Raw genomic sequence first — 16,861 nt, forward strand, 5'->3', positions numbered from 1 at the left:
ATTACCAATAATCCTCACAGCAAATAAATGTGACTAGTCCCTTTTTCCACGTGAGGAAACTGAGACTCAGAGAGGGGAAGTGTCTTAAGGTCACACAGCTACTAGCCTTCCCCTCTGTCTTCTTTGTAATTCTTTGATGGCCCCAATCTTTATATTGATGATGTATGCACTTCTTGCACTCTCTACCTGCCCCCAGGACCAACCACACACACAATTGCCAACCTAGAACAAAACTAGACAACCTAGAACAATACCTACTATTACTAGTAGGACCACAATAGAAATTTGGTGAATGAAAGTACTATGTAGCCTGGTGCCTGGCATTAAATAGATTCACCACAAAATGCTTTTAATTGAGCTGTAGTTGCAACATCTGACCAAATAAGAGTATGTCAGAGGAGGAATATCAGAAGAAAACACACTGTGGCAAAACCTCAGCTACCCAAAGCTTTCTGGAAATGAGTCATTCTGAATGCTGAGGGTGAATCAACGCTGAGGGTGAACCTTTGAATCCAGGAAGAATAATCCTGGGACTGCTTTTTTTTTTCTTTCTCAGCTACCCTCACTTCCACCACTCCTTCTGAGATCCCTGGTCCCCTTCACCTTCTTTTCTTTCCATTCTTGTTCTTTTTTTGTTAATCTCTTGCTCCTTAGGAGCTTCTTAGCTTCACAGCTTATCCCAGACTCCCCATTCTTTCTGGTTTGGCAAACTAATTGCAGTCTACCCTGGATTGCTCTTTTGCGCCTAGTCCATTTCTGTTCACTGCAGCAGCCCCTGCTCCATCAAGCCTTCCCAGATCACCTTGGGCTAGTGGCTGCTTTTCACCTGCTCACCCCATGGTTCCTCATACAAGTTTCTGGGCTTATGTCTGTCTACCTTGGACGCTGCAATGTGAATTTCTCCAGGGTTAGAATCATGTCAGCCCTAATTTTTTGTGAATGGAATTGGCAGACCTTTTGTACTTTTTGGCCACCATTCCTTTGGTACTGCTTTCTCTGAGGCAGCTAAACTTTTGCTTTCTGGTTGGTTGAATTGTAATTGGGACATATGAGTGCTGGCTGTTCAGGGTTTTTCTGCTGAATTACTTCTCTTCTTGCTTTTTGTATACTCCCTGGTACTTTACACTTGTCCATTTGGCTCAAAAGAACTGTAGCTCACCTGGCTGGCATGGCTCAGTGGTTTAGCCTCGACCTATGAACCAGGAAGTCATGGTTCAATTCCTGGTCAGGGCACATGCCCATGTTGCAGGCTTGATTCTCAGTGTGGGATGTGCAGGAGGCAGCCATTCAATGATTCTCTCTCATTATTTATGTTTCTGTCTTTCTCTCCCTCTCCTTCCTCTCTGCAATCAATAAAAATATTTTTTTAAAAGAGAGAACTGCAGCTCGAATGGCACTCTCTGCTCAGTGGAGAAAAAGGTGGCCAATCAGAGTCTGGGCCAAGCCCTGCCAGTCACTCTTACTCAAAGAACCAGGAGACCAGATCTTCTTCATTTGTTCCACAAGCATTTAATTCAGTGCCTACTTTGTATCAGGCCCTGAGCCACACTTTTAGGGGAACAGAAATAAAAATGGGTCTGTACTTGCCCTGCCTCTGGTGTCTTGTATGATCTTGAGTCCTTTCTAGGCCTCTTGATTTACCAATCTGAAAGTGAAGTGGGTAGAGGCCTGATCTGTAAGGAGACTTAGCACTTTCAACATTGCGGATCTTGTTTATCCTGAATACTTCAGCCCTCTTCACATCTGTGCTTTCTGTTAGAAGAGCCAGGCTTGCCTCTCTTACCTTTCTTCCTCCTCCCCTGCAAATTCTGAGTAGACATGCTCCAATACATCTCATCGTGTATGTAGTCAAGTAGCCCCAAGAAGCAGCATAAGAACTGCAGCTATGGGAAAGTAAAAAAAAAAAAAAAAAAAAAAAAAAAAAAGGAAGTGGAGAAAGGGGCAACATGTCAGATTGCCATCTAGGGTACATTGGAGAATGAAAGCACTCCCCTGCCCAAACATACCAAGAAAAGTTGTCTAAGCCCAACTCTGAAGAGTAGTATTAGTCAGTCTAATCAGGAGACCCAAGCCAGAGTTGGGGGGTTGGGCAGAGAAAAGACAGAGTTCTGCTTACCTCCCTGGAGAAAGCTAAGGAATCAATATTTCCTTGCACTTGTAGGACACTTGATAGTATTTTTGTATTTGATTTTTCTAGCAACCCTTTTAATGACATTCAAAAGTGTTGGTTTTTTTTTTTTTAACACCTTGTATACACAAGGCCTTATGCTGAGAATACTAGTCTTTTTTTATGACACAATCACAAATTCAAGTGTATAGACATATTCATGATTTTTGTTTGTTTGTACAGTCTCCTTCACTAGACTGTACGTTTGGTGAAGACATGAATCATGTCCATCTTCTTCCCCACTGAATCCTCAGCACCAGAAATAGTGTATAGCAAACAGCAGTCACTCAATAAATAATTAAAGAAAAAAATGAATCCAGCAGTCTGGGACCTGGGGACAATCTTTAATTTTGCAAAGAGAGAAATGAGACTTTCTCTGGTATGCAGGAGAAAGCCTCTTACCCTGGAACCTAGTAGATATTCAATAGACAAATTATAGTAAGAAGAAACACTTACTTAATGCCTATTGTGTGCCAGGCCCTGTGCTAAGCACTTCATATTCATTCATTCACTTAATTCTCAGAACAACCCTATGAAGTAGGTACTATTATTATTATTATTATTATTATTATTATTGCCATTTTATAGATAGGGGAAACCAAGGCACAAAGTTTTATCAATTTGTAAGTGTCAGAACTGATATTTGAATCCCAGCTATCTGGCTCTGAAGTCCATGTCCCTAACCAGTACACTGCCTCCCAACAATGAATGGTCAAACTGAGTTGTAGAGAGATTAGCAATTTCCAAAGGTGTCATAGGAAAAGCAGTGGAGCTAGGACTGGAAGTTAGGTCTGCTCTCTGTGAAATGCTTTTCCCACTCTATCATATCGTGTCTGACCACTGATACAGAGACCCTGTGAATAGAGGCACAAAGAAGGATTTGAGAAGTATAAATATCTGTGTAGAAAAAGACCCCTCAGCAGGAGACAGGAGGGGGCAAAGAGTAGCTACTAGGGCAGAAACAAATGTAGTTTCTAGGTCCCCTTTCTTAAGCAGTGAAAGGTAGCAGGTTGCTTTCAGAGGTCCTATTTGAGGCCTAAGCCATTCTTTTTTCTGCACAAATTTATCAGGGACTCCCTCCCCACACACACATAGCTAGAACCACCCCAAGGCCATTTCTGCCTCATTGCAACTGAGCACCCATGGAGAAAGGATATATGTATATTAGGGAGATTAGATCGTAGGATCTGAAATCTGATGTGTGTAGGAAATTGGGGCGGGGCAGAGAAACAGAGAAGACTGGAGGAAAGTTTAGGTCAACCCTAAAACCTCCAGCAGCTAAAGGGACTCAGTGATAACAGATTAAAGCAAAGCACCTGTAAGCACCTCAGCTTTAGAGACGCTGGCCTTCCGTTTGGGCTTCTTGCCACAACAGAACAGCACCATGGTCATGGCCTTCCTCTCCCGACAGAATCTTCAGGAGATCCTTCAAACGTTCTCAGTTCTGCAGTGGCTCCCAGTCTACATATTTTTAGGTGAGTGAACCCCAAGAGCTAGAGAACACATGGAAACAGGCCAAGAAAGAGGCCAGGAATCCACAAATAAGGAGGACTCCAAAGAGATCATTTGGTTGGTATCCTCCCTCTGGGAAGGACTGTGCCCCCTCACTCAAGATATGACTACTGTTGAGTTCATTGGATTTCTCTCCTCCCAACTGAGGGGTGTGAAGGCCAGGAATGAGGCTGTAGTTGTTCTAGTTTAAAGATCACCCCAGCCTTCTCAAGACTGCCCCCTCTAGTTCAGAGTCAGATTCACGGACTGGGGCAAAGGTGGTGGTGGCTTGCAGCATTGGTGTTACTAGGTAGGTGTAAGGTGATTTCCCAATATAAGGTAATGGTGAGAGAATTCTGAAAAATCTCAGGGCTTCCTGAATAACTCATTAGACAGAATTTTAAGAAAAGGCCAGTTGTTTAGTGGACTCCCAGTCACAAACCAGGACTTTGTGGGTAGCCAATTAAGGGGCAAGCTTAAAACTGGACAGGGAGAAATGTCATCCCGAAGGGTGAGACAAGTAGGAGACAGCCTATTCCAATCCATGGACAGCTGGCTGTATGACCCCTTAGAACAGAGGTTCTTAACCAGGACCTCGAATTGGGGGTTGGGCCACTTTGAATTTGGATGGAAAAAAAAAATGCCTCTTTATTATCACTATTTTCAAATAGAATTGATGAATGTAGACAACAAACCACAGAAATGTTAGCAGTACCTGTGAATGTGTTAGTAATAGACATCGCAGAGATGTGCACATCATATGACAGTTGCTGCAGATATTTCATTTATGCTCATGACTGTTTTGAAATTCTTATAGATATTTGAACTACCATTAGGTATGGTTATTTAATGCATAAATCAAGAAGCCCACGTTACTATATCACTTTTTTGTAATGTTTTGATAACTGTGCTTTAATATGTTGAGTTTCCTTTGTAAATCTGTATTTTATTTTGTGCATTAAAAATATTATTCAGGGAAGGGTCCATAGGCTTCACTGGACTGCCAAAGGGACCCATCACCCCCCAAAAGATAAAAAGTTATTGAGCTTTATTGAAGTCAAATCAAGGCCATCATAGGCTTGACTCTGGTAATAAGAGAAGGAAGCATTTTTTCTGTAAATGTATTTGTTTCTATTGTTTCATATTTTCTTCTTGTTTTCCTTTGTATTCATCTTAACTTCCTCAAAAAGACCCCTTTGATAAGTTCCAGCCCTTAGCTAGGGAAGTGAGGGGCACAGGAATGTAGACTCTGGATTCCAATAATTACAGGCTGTTGTTGTTCCTTGTGATTAAGCCCCTAAGACACTTGTCATTGTGATGGCAGCCACCATTTCAAGTCTGGATCCCAGAAAGATGGGGTAAAGAGAGCAGGAAGAGAAGGTCAAAAGAGAAAGAGCTGTGTGAGCTGGCCTTTTTAGGTGTTGGGTTTATCCCACCACAGAAAGCTTTTGTATGGTATTTGACACAAGGGCCCAGATTGTTCTGGCTCTTCTGGGGAGCTGTCCTCAAGAAAATGTTCTTACTTTTCTCCCAGAAAAAAGTTTATTCTTAAACATTTTTTTCTCTTCCTTTCCCCTCTCAAAGGACACTGTCTCTGGACAGGGATAGGGTAGAAGGCATATCCAACACTGAATATGTAAGGGTCCAAGAAGGTGAGAGCTCACTTCCTGGTAATGCCCACCCCCAATCTTACCAGCTTGTAGTCATCCTGAAAGAGCTGGAGAAGTGGACTGTGGATGTCAGGGACAAATGATGGCATTGATGTGTCTTATGTAAAAACACTAATAGTAAATGTGAATGTTTTCTTTCACCTGCATTTTTTAAAGTTTTTAAAAATCATGCTAAAAATATACATAACATAAAATCTACCACCTTAACCATTTTTAAGTGTACAATTCAGTGACATTAAGTACAGTTACAGTGTTGTGCAACCATCACCACCATCCATCACTAGAACTTTTTCATCATGCAAACCTGAAACTCTGTACCCATTAAACAACAATCCCCATTCTCGCCTCCTCCCGGCCCGTGGCAACCAGCCTTCTACTTTCTGTCTCTGTGAATTTGACTACATTGGGTACTTCATATAAGTGGACTCATACACTATTTGTTCTTTTGTGACTGGCTTATTTCATTTAACATAATGTCTTCAAGATTCATCCATGTTATAGTATGTAAAAGGATTTCTTTCCTTTTTAAGCCTGAATAATATTCCAATGTCTGTAAATATCACATTTTGTTTATCCATTATTCTATAGATGGATGCTTGGGTTGCTTCCATCTCTTGGCTATTGTGAATAGTGTTGCTGTGAACATGGGTGTTCAACTATCTCTTTGAGACATGATTTCAATTATTTTGGATATATACCCAGAAGTGGAATTGCTGGATCATATGGTAATTCCATTAAAAAATTTTAAAAACTGCTATATTGTTTTCCATAGCAGCTGCACCATTTTACATTCCCACCAACAGTGCAGAAGAGTTTGAATTTCTCCACATCCTTGCCAACACTTCTTTATTTTCTTTGTTATAGTAACCATCTTAATGGATGTGAGATGATATCTCCTTGTGGTTTTAATTTGCATTTTCCTAATGATCAGTGTTTTTATCATCTTTTCATATGCTTGTTGGCCATTTGTCTTGACTTTTTTCCAATTGATTATCTTTATCATTCCATTTGTCTTCCTCTACTGGTTTAGGTATTATACATTCTGTTTCTATTCTTTTAGTGATTATGCTAGAAATTACAACACAAATCTTGAGTGTTGGAGGTTACCAAGCATCTAACAGTTGTGATGTGCACAGATGTACCTAAGAGATACTCAAATCAGTTCAGCAGTAATACAGAAAATACTAATTATAAGACCTTGGCTGTCCATGCCCCTACTATCTAGTAACAAATATAAACCAATCACTCATTCCACCATTGTTCACCATTGTTCATTTTATGTGTTAGTGCTAGACATATGCACAAGTCACTACAATGTAGGACAGACTGTGGTAAGTAAAGAAAGAGCCACAACAAATTGATATTAGGGTTTCAAAAAAGAAATTATTACACTAAGTTGAGAGGATCAGGGAAGGCAGGAAAGGAAAGCAGTGTGGCATGATGAACAGGATGTGGGTTCTGGAGTTTGTCAGACTTGGATATAAAACAATTAGCTGTGCGACTTCAGACAAGTACTGTAACCCCTTTATACCTCAGTATCTCCATCCTCTAGCCTGGTCCACAGTAAATGCTCCATACAAAAAAAAATTGTCCTTCCTCCCTCCGCCCCTCCCTCCCTCTCTTACATCCTTCCTTCCTTCCTCTTTCTCTCCTTCCCTCCCTCCCTTCTTCCCTTCCCCTCCCTCTCTTCCTTCTTTCCTTCCTTCCTTCCTTCCTCCCTTCCTTCCTTCCTTCCTTCCTTCCTTCCTTCCTTCCTTCCTTCCTTCCTTCCTTCTTTATTTCATTCCTAATTTCCTTCTTTTTTCTCTTTCTCACCCTCTTTCCTTTATTCCTCTGTCTTGCTCAGAGCATCTCTCAGTGCTTCTCCTTCCCAAATGATGTTCAGAATCATGGCTAATTACTGAGCATTACTGAAAGTGATTGGAGAGGAAAAATGGAAAAGGGGAAGAAAAAGGCAAAGAGACAAGAAGGAGGGAGGGAAGAAGTGAGAAGAAAGGAATTAAAAAACTGTTTGAGGGAGATGTGGAATATAAATGCCCATGACTCTTAGAATTAGGCAACAGCCCTGAGAGCCCTCTGAAGGCCATCTCCTATATAGAAGATGGCTTTCAATCTGTCTCTTCTTTTCTGGGCTTACTAGTATATCACAATCTACCTAAAATGTTACAATATCCTCTTTCCTAGCCCTCTATCCTCTACTCTCTACCCTCTCCAATCTACTCCACTGCCTGCTCCCAGAAGAGTCTTTCAAAAGCATCTTTAATTACAGCCCTCTCTTGCTCAAAAATAGTCAGTGGTTTCACATCGCTTACTCAATGAAACATAAATGTGTTAGCTTGGATATTCAAGGCCCTCCTCCACTCTCTGGCTCTCTTTACCAGCTCATCCTCCTACTCTTCCCCTATATGAAGCTTGTCTTCCAGGCAATCTATTCACAAAACAAACACGAATGGTACTCTCCCACTGCCTCACCTCTGCTCTATTTCCTCCACTGGAAATGCCCTGATCACTCTTCCTGGATTATCCATGGACAACCCTTCCTTTCAGATATTGCTTAAGTCACAAGTTCTCTACAATGTTTCCCAGACAGCCAGAGACTACATCAACTCTGAAAATCCAGAGCACTTTGTACAAACAGGTTGGGTAGCAGCCTTTATATTTGTTGTCCCCTTCTACCCAATAAGCTCCATGAGAACAGGAGCCAGCCATGTCTTCTCATTATTATATTTCTCCTAAGACCAGACTTGACACTAAATTGACAATTCTTCCAGATTTCTGCTTCCTCAGTAAAGACCTTTAAGTCCACCTCTTGTTCTTTTTTCTCTCTCCTGAACATCTGTGTGTGTGTGTGTCTTCTTTCTCTAGTTTCTTTTTAAAAAATTTTTATAAATATACATTACTTATGTTTCTAGTTTCTGATACTAGAAAAACAGATCATTGTCTTGGAAGTCACACAGACCAGGTCTGCCACTTACTTGCTATGTGACCCTGTACAAATAAGTCACTATTATTTTCTATGTGACTTTGAGCAAGTCATTCACCCTCCACCATTGTAGAAACAGAGCATAATACCTGCCTTTGAAGACCATTCCAAAAATCAAAGAAGCAAGAAAGTCCTTAATAGATATTATTTTCTTTCCTTCTGTTATAGAAATTGGCATTAACTAGATCTTAGAAAATTAGGCAAATAGAGACTTTGATACATTGCCAGCATTCCCACAGGCCCCTTCAAAGCATTATTCACTAATCCTTTTCCTTCACCCCCTATATACAATCAATCATCAAACCCTGAAAATTCTACCTCCATATTATCTTTCAAAATGATTTGGTAAATAGCAACCCATTTCAGGTTCCCATTGCCTCTCACCTAAATCATTGCAACTCTTAGCTTATCTCCCTGCCTACGGTTTCTCTTGTTCCCACAGTTAGCCTAAAATACCTTCCTGATACACAGATATGGTCCTACTTAATAACTCCTCTGCTTAATAACCTTTACTGGTGTCTCATTCCCTTCAGCACCAGGCCTAATCTACCCAGCTTCCTTCCCAGCTTCATCTCCTATTCCATGGCTTCCTGAGTTTGGAGGTTATGGTGTTACTCATGGGCTTTAGACTCCTCTACCTCAAGGCCTTTGCTAAATTTCTTCCTTGTGTATGGAAGGCTCTTCCTTCACTAATCTATATGTGAAAATTATATTCTTCTTCCAAAAATTCAACTTAAATCTTCCCTTCTACAAGAAGTCTTTATTGATTCTCCATTAATAAGGAATAGTCTTTTCCTTAGGTTCCCATAGAATGACATTGGAGCTCTGACTACATAGTTCTTACTCTCTGGGATGTATTTATGGTTCAGTCTTCCCCACTAGACTATGAATTTATGGAAAGCAAGAAATTTATTTTCTACATGTGTTAATATGAATTAACACACACATTGTGCTTAAAATAGCTCTTAGCACATAATGAAGACTCAACAAACACTACACTTTCTCCCCCAAAGCTTGGAGCGAAGGTATATGACCTCTCTGAGCCTGGGTTCTTCATATGTAAAACAGGGATGATAAAATTATCTACTCTCAGGGTCATGAGAAGATTAAATGAGATAATGTACCTTAAGTGCTTCTTAATTAAAAATGCTGGGTACATGGTATCAATGACTGTACTTAAATTATTTTCATAATTTCCATATTTACCCTCCTACTTCTAGTCCCCAGCCCTGTCTGCATGGCCTCTAGCACAGAGATTTCACATAAGGTGTGCTCATTCAATGTTTGTTGAATTATTAGATTACCTTTGATTCCCACAGATTCTTAGATCTATAGTTAATATGGATCCAAAAAGTAACCACAAAACCACAGATACTCATTTTGGACACACCATCCATGTTCTTAGATTTTTTTCAGGCTTTGATTAGAATGCTGGGTCTTTGCTTTACACTGGAAATAACTGATTGCCTATAGCCTTATATACACATGCACACCCTGGAACCTCAGAAGGCCTTTCCTTGTTTGGAATAAGGGCATTGGTGGTTTCTCTTACTCTTAGCTTTCATCTACTCCTGGAGAATTTTGAAATCAAACTTCTACCAGTGGTACAATTTAATGTAACATTTTATTATGAGTCATCTTGCCCCTGCTTGGCACTGTGCTAATGGCTATTTTCAAGAATCTTACTCTCTAGTAGGGAAAGGGCCATACATGTAAGCTACTAACTACACAAGCAGCAAAATCAAACAGGGCAAGTAGAAGCATAAGTAATGTGCTGTGGGTATGTGGAGGAGGAAGCCCTTAATTCTGACTAGAGAAGCAGCAAACATATCACCAAAGAGGTGTCATGTGAGCTAAGCCTTAAAGGTTGGGAGAATTTTGATAGGTAGAATGTTGGGGATAGGGTAGTCAGAATAAGAACAGCATCCCCAAAGGCATAAAGATGTGAAATTACATGATGAGCTGAGGAAATAGGAGTAAACTAAGGTAGTTGAGCCCCTGTTTCCCATACTTCAGCCATTTACATCCCACCTTCTGGTTCTTTCCATGGCTGAATACCTCCTATGCTATTATTACTGAACATTTTTCCAAATTGGTTCATTTATGTAACTTAAATTTATGTATTTCAACCAGAAACTTTATATCACTGCCATGAATTCACTTTTATTCATTACACATTAAAATAACTTTTTATCCATACACCAACTTACATCATCTAGTGTACTTTCAGTGGTATGGGACCACACTTTGAGGAATACTGGGCTAAGGCATAAGGGGTGTGAATGCAGGTACTGAGAAATGAGGCTAGGAAAGTTGGAGGGGGGCAGTCCATAGAGAGCCTTAAATGCCAAGCTAACATGTTCAGACTTTATTCTGTCAACAATAGGAAAACATTGAAGGTTTCTGAGGAAGCAAAGGACATTATGACTGTTCTTTAAAAAATTATCTGGCAGTAGCATGTAAAATGGACTGGAGAGGAAGAGACTAGAAGACAAAGAGTAGACACACGACTGCAATCTAGACCAGAGAAGATCAAGTCCTGGACCAAGAAGCAGCAATGGAGACAGAGGCAGGAGGGTGAATTAGAGAGATTTTTTTTTTTTTTTTGGAAAGGGAGAGAAGTCAACAACAGCTCCAAAATTTTGAAACTAAGATTTTTCCTGAGGTCTGAAAGATGAATAGCAACTAGTCAGGCAAAGAGCAGAGGAAAGAATCTTCTAAGTAAAAGGAACAACTTGCACAGAGTTGAAAGAACAGACAGAATAGGATGGTGGCATGCAGAGAACAAGGGAGTGGCCGAGGCTCCATCATGGACGGCCTTTGAAACCAAGGTTACAAGACTAGACTTGATCCTAAGAGTGATGGGAAGACATGTTAGTTGTTGAATTTTTAAATCAGCATTTATTCCCACAGCTTATGATATCTATAGTTAATTTAAATGTACTAAGTAATCACAAAGCCACAGAAATGCCTCTTTGATAAGCCAGCCATTTTTGGTTATATGCGGCAGAGGGTCAGACTCTGATTTTTATTCAGCTTGCTACTGTGTCATGGCTCAAATGGAAGCACAGGGCCTACTTAGGAATAGTGGCAGTCATCCAGGAGATAGGTGATGAAAGTTTGAACAAGGTAGTAGCATGGAGATGGGGAATAGGATAATTTGAAAGATGTTTGGAAGACAGAACTGACAGGAAGCAATAACAACAGGTTAATGGTTAAAGGTACAGTCTCTGGAATAAGACACATTGTGTTCTCAACTCTGGCTTCCCTACAAGCTAGCTATGTGACTTCAGGTGGTTATTTAACCTCTCTTAGCCTGAGTTGCTCATCCACAAAATGAGAATTACTGTCCTAATGAGGTATGTACAAAGATTAAATAAAATATGCATGTAAAACAGTTTTACATAATGAGTATATAGTAAATATTGGCTATTACTTTATGGGGAAAGTGAGCAAGTGAGATGAATCAAAGATGACTTGAAGAGAGGATAAACTTAGATTCATATTGGTACTATCTTTAAGTAATCCTTTGTAATTTGAGGCTGTTCAGGTATAAGAAAGTCAGTACCAGAGATATATTACATATTGATAAAAGGGTCAATTTACCAAGAAGACATAGCTATCCTAACTGTATGCACCTAACAATAGAGCTTCAAAATATATGACACAACAACTGACAGAACTGAAAAGAAAAATAGGCAAATCAGCAATGGTATTTGGAGACTTTCTCAAAAACTACAAACAACCAAAACCCACCCTAGATAAAATAGGTAATCTACAACTACTAATTAAATTAAATATTAATTATGGAAGGTTAAAAACTTTCCAAAACAGTAATCTGCAGGCCTAAATTGATTCCACCAAACAATTTAAAGGATATATATCACAGATTCTACACAATCTTATCCAGAAAATAGAAGAGGAAGGAACACTTGCCAACTCTCTTATGAGGCGAAACCATGATGCCAAGGCCAGACAAAAACAGTACACAAAAAAACCTATAGACCACTATTCCTCATGAATAAAAATGCAAAAATCCTCAACAAAATCCCAGCAAATTGAATCCAGCAATATATTACAAAACATAATATGACACGACCAAGTGAGCTTTATTCCAGGAATGCCAGTGTAAATACTTGAAAATTAATCAATGTAAACTATTAACCATCCAAGAAAGAAAAAAAACACATGATCATATAAACTAATGTAGAAAAAGCAGTTGACAGACATCAACTTCAATCATGATAAACACTCTCAATAAACTAGGAATAGAAGGAAACTTCCTCAACTTGATAAAGACCATCTACAAAAAAACCCTAAAGTTAACATTATGCTAATGGTGAAAGACTTAAAGCTTTCTTCCTCAGATTGGGAGCAAAGCAAGATGTCCACTCCTACCATATATATTCAACATCACATTAGCAATGGCAATAGGGCAAGAAGAAAAGCATGCAGATTGAAAAAAAAAAAGATCTAAGACTGTCCTAATTCATAGATGATATGATTGTGTAGAAAATCCCAAGGAATTTACTGAAAACAAAAACAAAATCCCTCCTAAGAACTAACAAATCAGGTTATCAAAATGACAGGATACAAGACACATATAAAAAAGAAATCAGAAACATCAATCAGAAAAGATATATGTACCCCTATGTTCACAGCAGCACAATTTACAATAGCTAAGATTTGGAAGCAGCCTAAGTGCCCATCAGCAGATGAGTGGATTAGAAACCTATGGTACATCTACTCGATTGAATACTATGCTGCTGTAAAAAGAAAGAACTCATTCGCATCAGCATGGATGGACCGGGAGAGCATTATGCTAAACAAAATAAGCCAGTCGGAGAAAGAGAAATATCACATGATCTCATGTATTTGTGGAATATAATAAAGAACATAAACTGATGAACAAAAATAGATCCACAGACACAGAAACATTAAACAGACTGTCAAACCTCAGAGGGAAGGCAGGGGAGGGTGTGTAGGGGGGGAGATCAACCAAAGGACTTTTATGCAATGCTTATAGCATAACCAATGGACACAGACAGTAGGGAGGTGAGGGCATGTGCTGGGGGGGGGGTTGGGAGTGGCCACGTAGAGGTCAATGGGGGGAAAAGAAGAATATGTAATACTTCAAACAATAAAGAATTTAAACAATGGAGACAAAATTAACTACATTTCTATATACTAGTAGAGAACAATTGAAAATTTAAAATAGAAACTTAAAAAACAATACCATTTCAATACTTCCAAAAAATGAAATATGTATGAATAGATTTAACAAAACCTTTACAGTATTTGTAGGCTGAAAACTATCAAATATTAATGAAAACAATTAAAGACCTAAACAATTAGAGTTATACTGTGTTCATAGATTGGAAGACTCAGTATAGTAAAGACATCAATTCTCCCTGAATTGATCTATAAATGTAATGCAATTCAAGTAAAAATCCAAGCAGAGTGTATTAGATAAGAATTTTGCATAAATATTAAAATTTCCAAATTTAATAAAACACTGTGGGTGTTATAAGGGAAGAGAAAGTCTGTTTTTAGAAAATACACACTTAGGTATTTAGAAGCAAAGTGTTGTCATCTCTGCAATGTACTCTCAAATACAAACATATATATTTATATCCTATATAATAAAGAGGTTATATGCAAACTGACCCTCATGCCCTCGCACAAGATGGCCACCCCCATGTGGTCAAAGATGGCCGCCACAAGATGGCCAGCAAGGGTGGGTAGTAGTGGGCGATCAGGCCAGCAGGGGAGGGCAGTTAGGGGCAACCAGGCCAGCAGGGGAGGGCAGTTGGGGGTGACTGGGCCTACAGGGGAGGGAGGGCAGTTGGGGGGATCACGCCTGTAGGGGAGGGCATTTGGGGGTGACCAGGCCAGCAGGGGAGGGCAGTTAGGGGTGACCAGGCCAGCAGGGGAGGGCAGTTGGGGGTTACTGGGCCAGCAGGGGAGGGCAGTTGGGGCCAATCGGGCCAGCAGGGGAGCAGTTAGGTGTCAATCAGGCTGACAGGGGAGTGATTAGGGGGTGATCAAGCTGGAAGTCAGGCAAGCGGTTGGGAGCCAGCAGTCCCGGATTGTGAGAGGGATGTCTGACTGCCCTGTGGGATCGGGCCTAAACTGTCAGTCGGATATCCCCTGAGGGGTCCCAGATTGGAGAGGGTGCAGGCTGGGCTGAGGGACACCCCCACCCAGTGCACAAATTTCATGCACTGGGCCTCTAGTGTATTTATATTTAGAGATAAATCAAATGTAAATGTTAACAAGAGGTAGATATAGGTGAAGGTTATATAGGATTTTATTAAAATACTAGGGGCCCAGTGCATGAATTCATGCACATTGAAAGGAAATTAATTAGAAGAAATATTTTAATATCGCTATTTGCCCTTTATCTATAAGAGAAGTGTCAACTAAATTCACAATCAACAATGACAGATAGAAACACACGTATGCGATTGTCATCAGTGAGAGCTTTATATGTATTGTGCATGTACAAGTCAACTTAGCCTTTTATAGATATAGAAAAAAACTTGCTTAATTAGACCTGCTTTCTGATGTAGCTAAACTTTTTCCAGCCCAGTGAAGCACCCCAACTTCTCTTTCAGGTAATTGTCAGCAACATGGCAGTAAATATCAATACAAAGCAGATTATTATTGTAGATCACGCAGGGAGAACAAAGGGTAAAATATTTAACTGCAGCAGTGTTTGACTATATTCTGCGCAGTGAGAAAACCTGAGGTCATTTTCAAGGTCCACCACTTTTTACCTCTTTTCAGTTGGGTCAAGTATCTAAGCTTTCTAAATCTTTGTTTTCCGGCTAATGGAAAGAAAATAGGATTCCACCGAGTGTCCTATCTACCTACTCCAGGACTTCTGTGAGGATCAAATGAGATGAGACACGGGAAAACACTTCGTAAATATTTGGTTCCAGTGTAAAATGTTTCCACCTGGCTATAAAGCAAGTTGTGTTCCTGGGCTGAAGAAACTCCAAGGAGGCTAGTCGCTAGGGAGAGGAAGCAGGGCATTGCTACATGACATCATTACCCGGGTGGACACAGCATATTAGCCTTTTATATATATATAGATTCTTGCAAATTTTCTGTTGATGTAAAGTTTTTTCAAAAGAAAACGTTTAATTTTAAAACTCCCATCAGGAGTTTTTGTAGACATAGACAAAAACAAAAGAACTACAACAACTAAAATTTTTGAAAAATAATAAATTGAAAAATCATACTATCTGATCTTAAGACAGTATAACACTACAGTAATCAAGATAGTGATTACTGGTGAAGGGATAGACAGAATATAGAGTGCAGAAATAGATCCACATGAACAGAGCCAATTGATTATTTTTAAGCTCAAGATGATTTGCTTTATTGTGTCAAGCATACCTTTTAATTTTATTTTTTAATATATTTTTATTGATTTAAGAGAGAAGAAGGGAGAGATAGAAACATCATTGATGAGAGAGAGAATCATTGATCGGCTGCCTCCTGCATGCTCCTTAATGGGGATTGAGTCCACAACCCAGGCATGTGCCCTGACTGGGAATTGAACTGTGACCTCTTGGTTCATATGTCAGCACTCAACCTCTGAGCCATGCCAACCTGGCTTTATTATTTTATTTTACTGTATTTTTAAATTTTAAATAATTTAAAAATTTTTTCAATTATAGTTGACATACAATATTACATTAGTTTCAGGCGTACACCCCAGTGATTAGACATTTATATAACTTACAAAGTGATTATCCCAAAAATATAGTACCCATCTGACAACATACAGAGTTATTAGAATACTAGAGGCCCAGTGCATGAAATTTGTGCACTGGGAGGGCAGGTTCCCCTCAGCCCAGCCTGTGCCCTCTCACAGTCTGGGACCCCTCGGGGGATGTCCGCCTGCTGGCTTAGGCCTCATCCCCCGAAACTGGCTCTCCAACATCCCCCAAGGGGTCCTGGATTGCGAGAGGGTGCAGGCCAGGCCAAGGGACCCCACTGGTACACAATCGGGGCAGGGGAAAGATGTGGGAGGTTGGCCATCCGGGGAGGGACCGTGGGAGGGCTTCAGGGCATGTCCTGCCTGTCTCACCCAGTCCTGATCGGCTGGACCCCAGCAGCAAGGTAACCTACTGGTTGTAGCGTCTGCTCCTTGGTGGTCAGTGCATGTCATAGCCAGCAGTTGAGCGGCCTTAGCATATCATTAGCATATTATATGAATGGCCGACCGGTCGACCAGACACTTAGCATATTAGGCTTTTATTATATAGGATTACTGACTATATTTCCTATGCTATACTTTATATCCCATGACTATTCTGTAACTACCAATTTGTACTTAATCCCTTCACCTTTTTCACTCACCCCCCAATACCCTCCCATCTGACAACTGTCAAAATGTTCTCTGTATAGCCCTGGCCGGTGTAGCTTAGTTGGTTAAACATTGTCCCATGCATGGAAAGGTTAAGGTTTGATTCCCAGTCAGGTCACATGCTCACGTTTCAGGATCAATCCTAGCAGAGGGCATGCAGGAGGCAGCCG

The 16,861-nt window shown here is 40.2% G+C and overlaps 1 protein-coding gene across 1 annotated transcript in view; it reads left to right on the forward strand.

Annotated features, from left to right (window-relative positions):
* Positions 1-3,551: 3,551 nt before the first annotated feature.
* Positions 3,552-16,861, forward strand: part of DGAT2L6 (diacylglycerol O-acyltransferase 2 like 6) — a gene marked incomplete at both ends in the record, with an annotated part of 28,761 nt that continues 15,451 nt past the window's right edge. Inside the window, one exon of the mRNA XM_080653974.1 lies at positions 3,552-3,642. Within this exon, the coding sequence (XP_080510100.1) occupies positions 3,552-3,642 (91 nt within the window). The remainder of the gene's footprint in view (positions 3,643-16,861) is intronic.

Source organism: Plecotus auritus, assembly GCF_963455305.1.
Source record: "Plecotus auritus genome assembly, chromosome: X".
Classification (NCBI taxonomy): Eukaryota; Metazoa; Chordata; class Mammalia; order Chiroptera; family Vespertilionidae; genus Plecotus; species Plecotus auritus.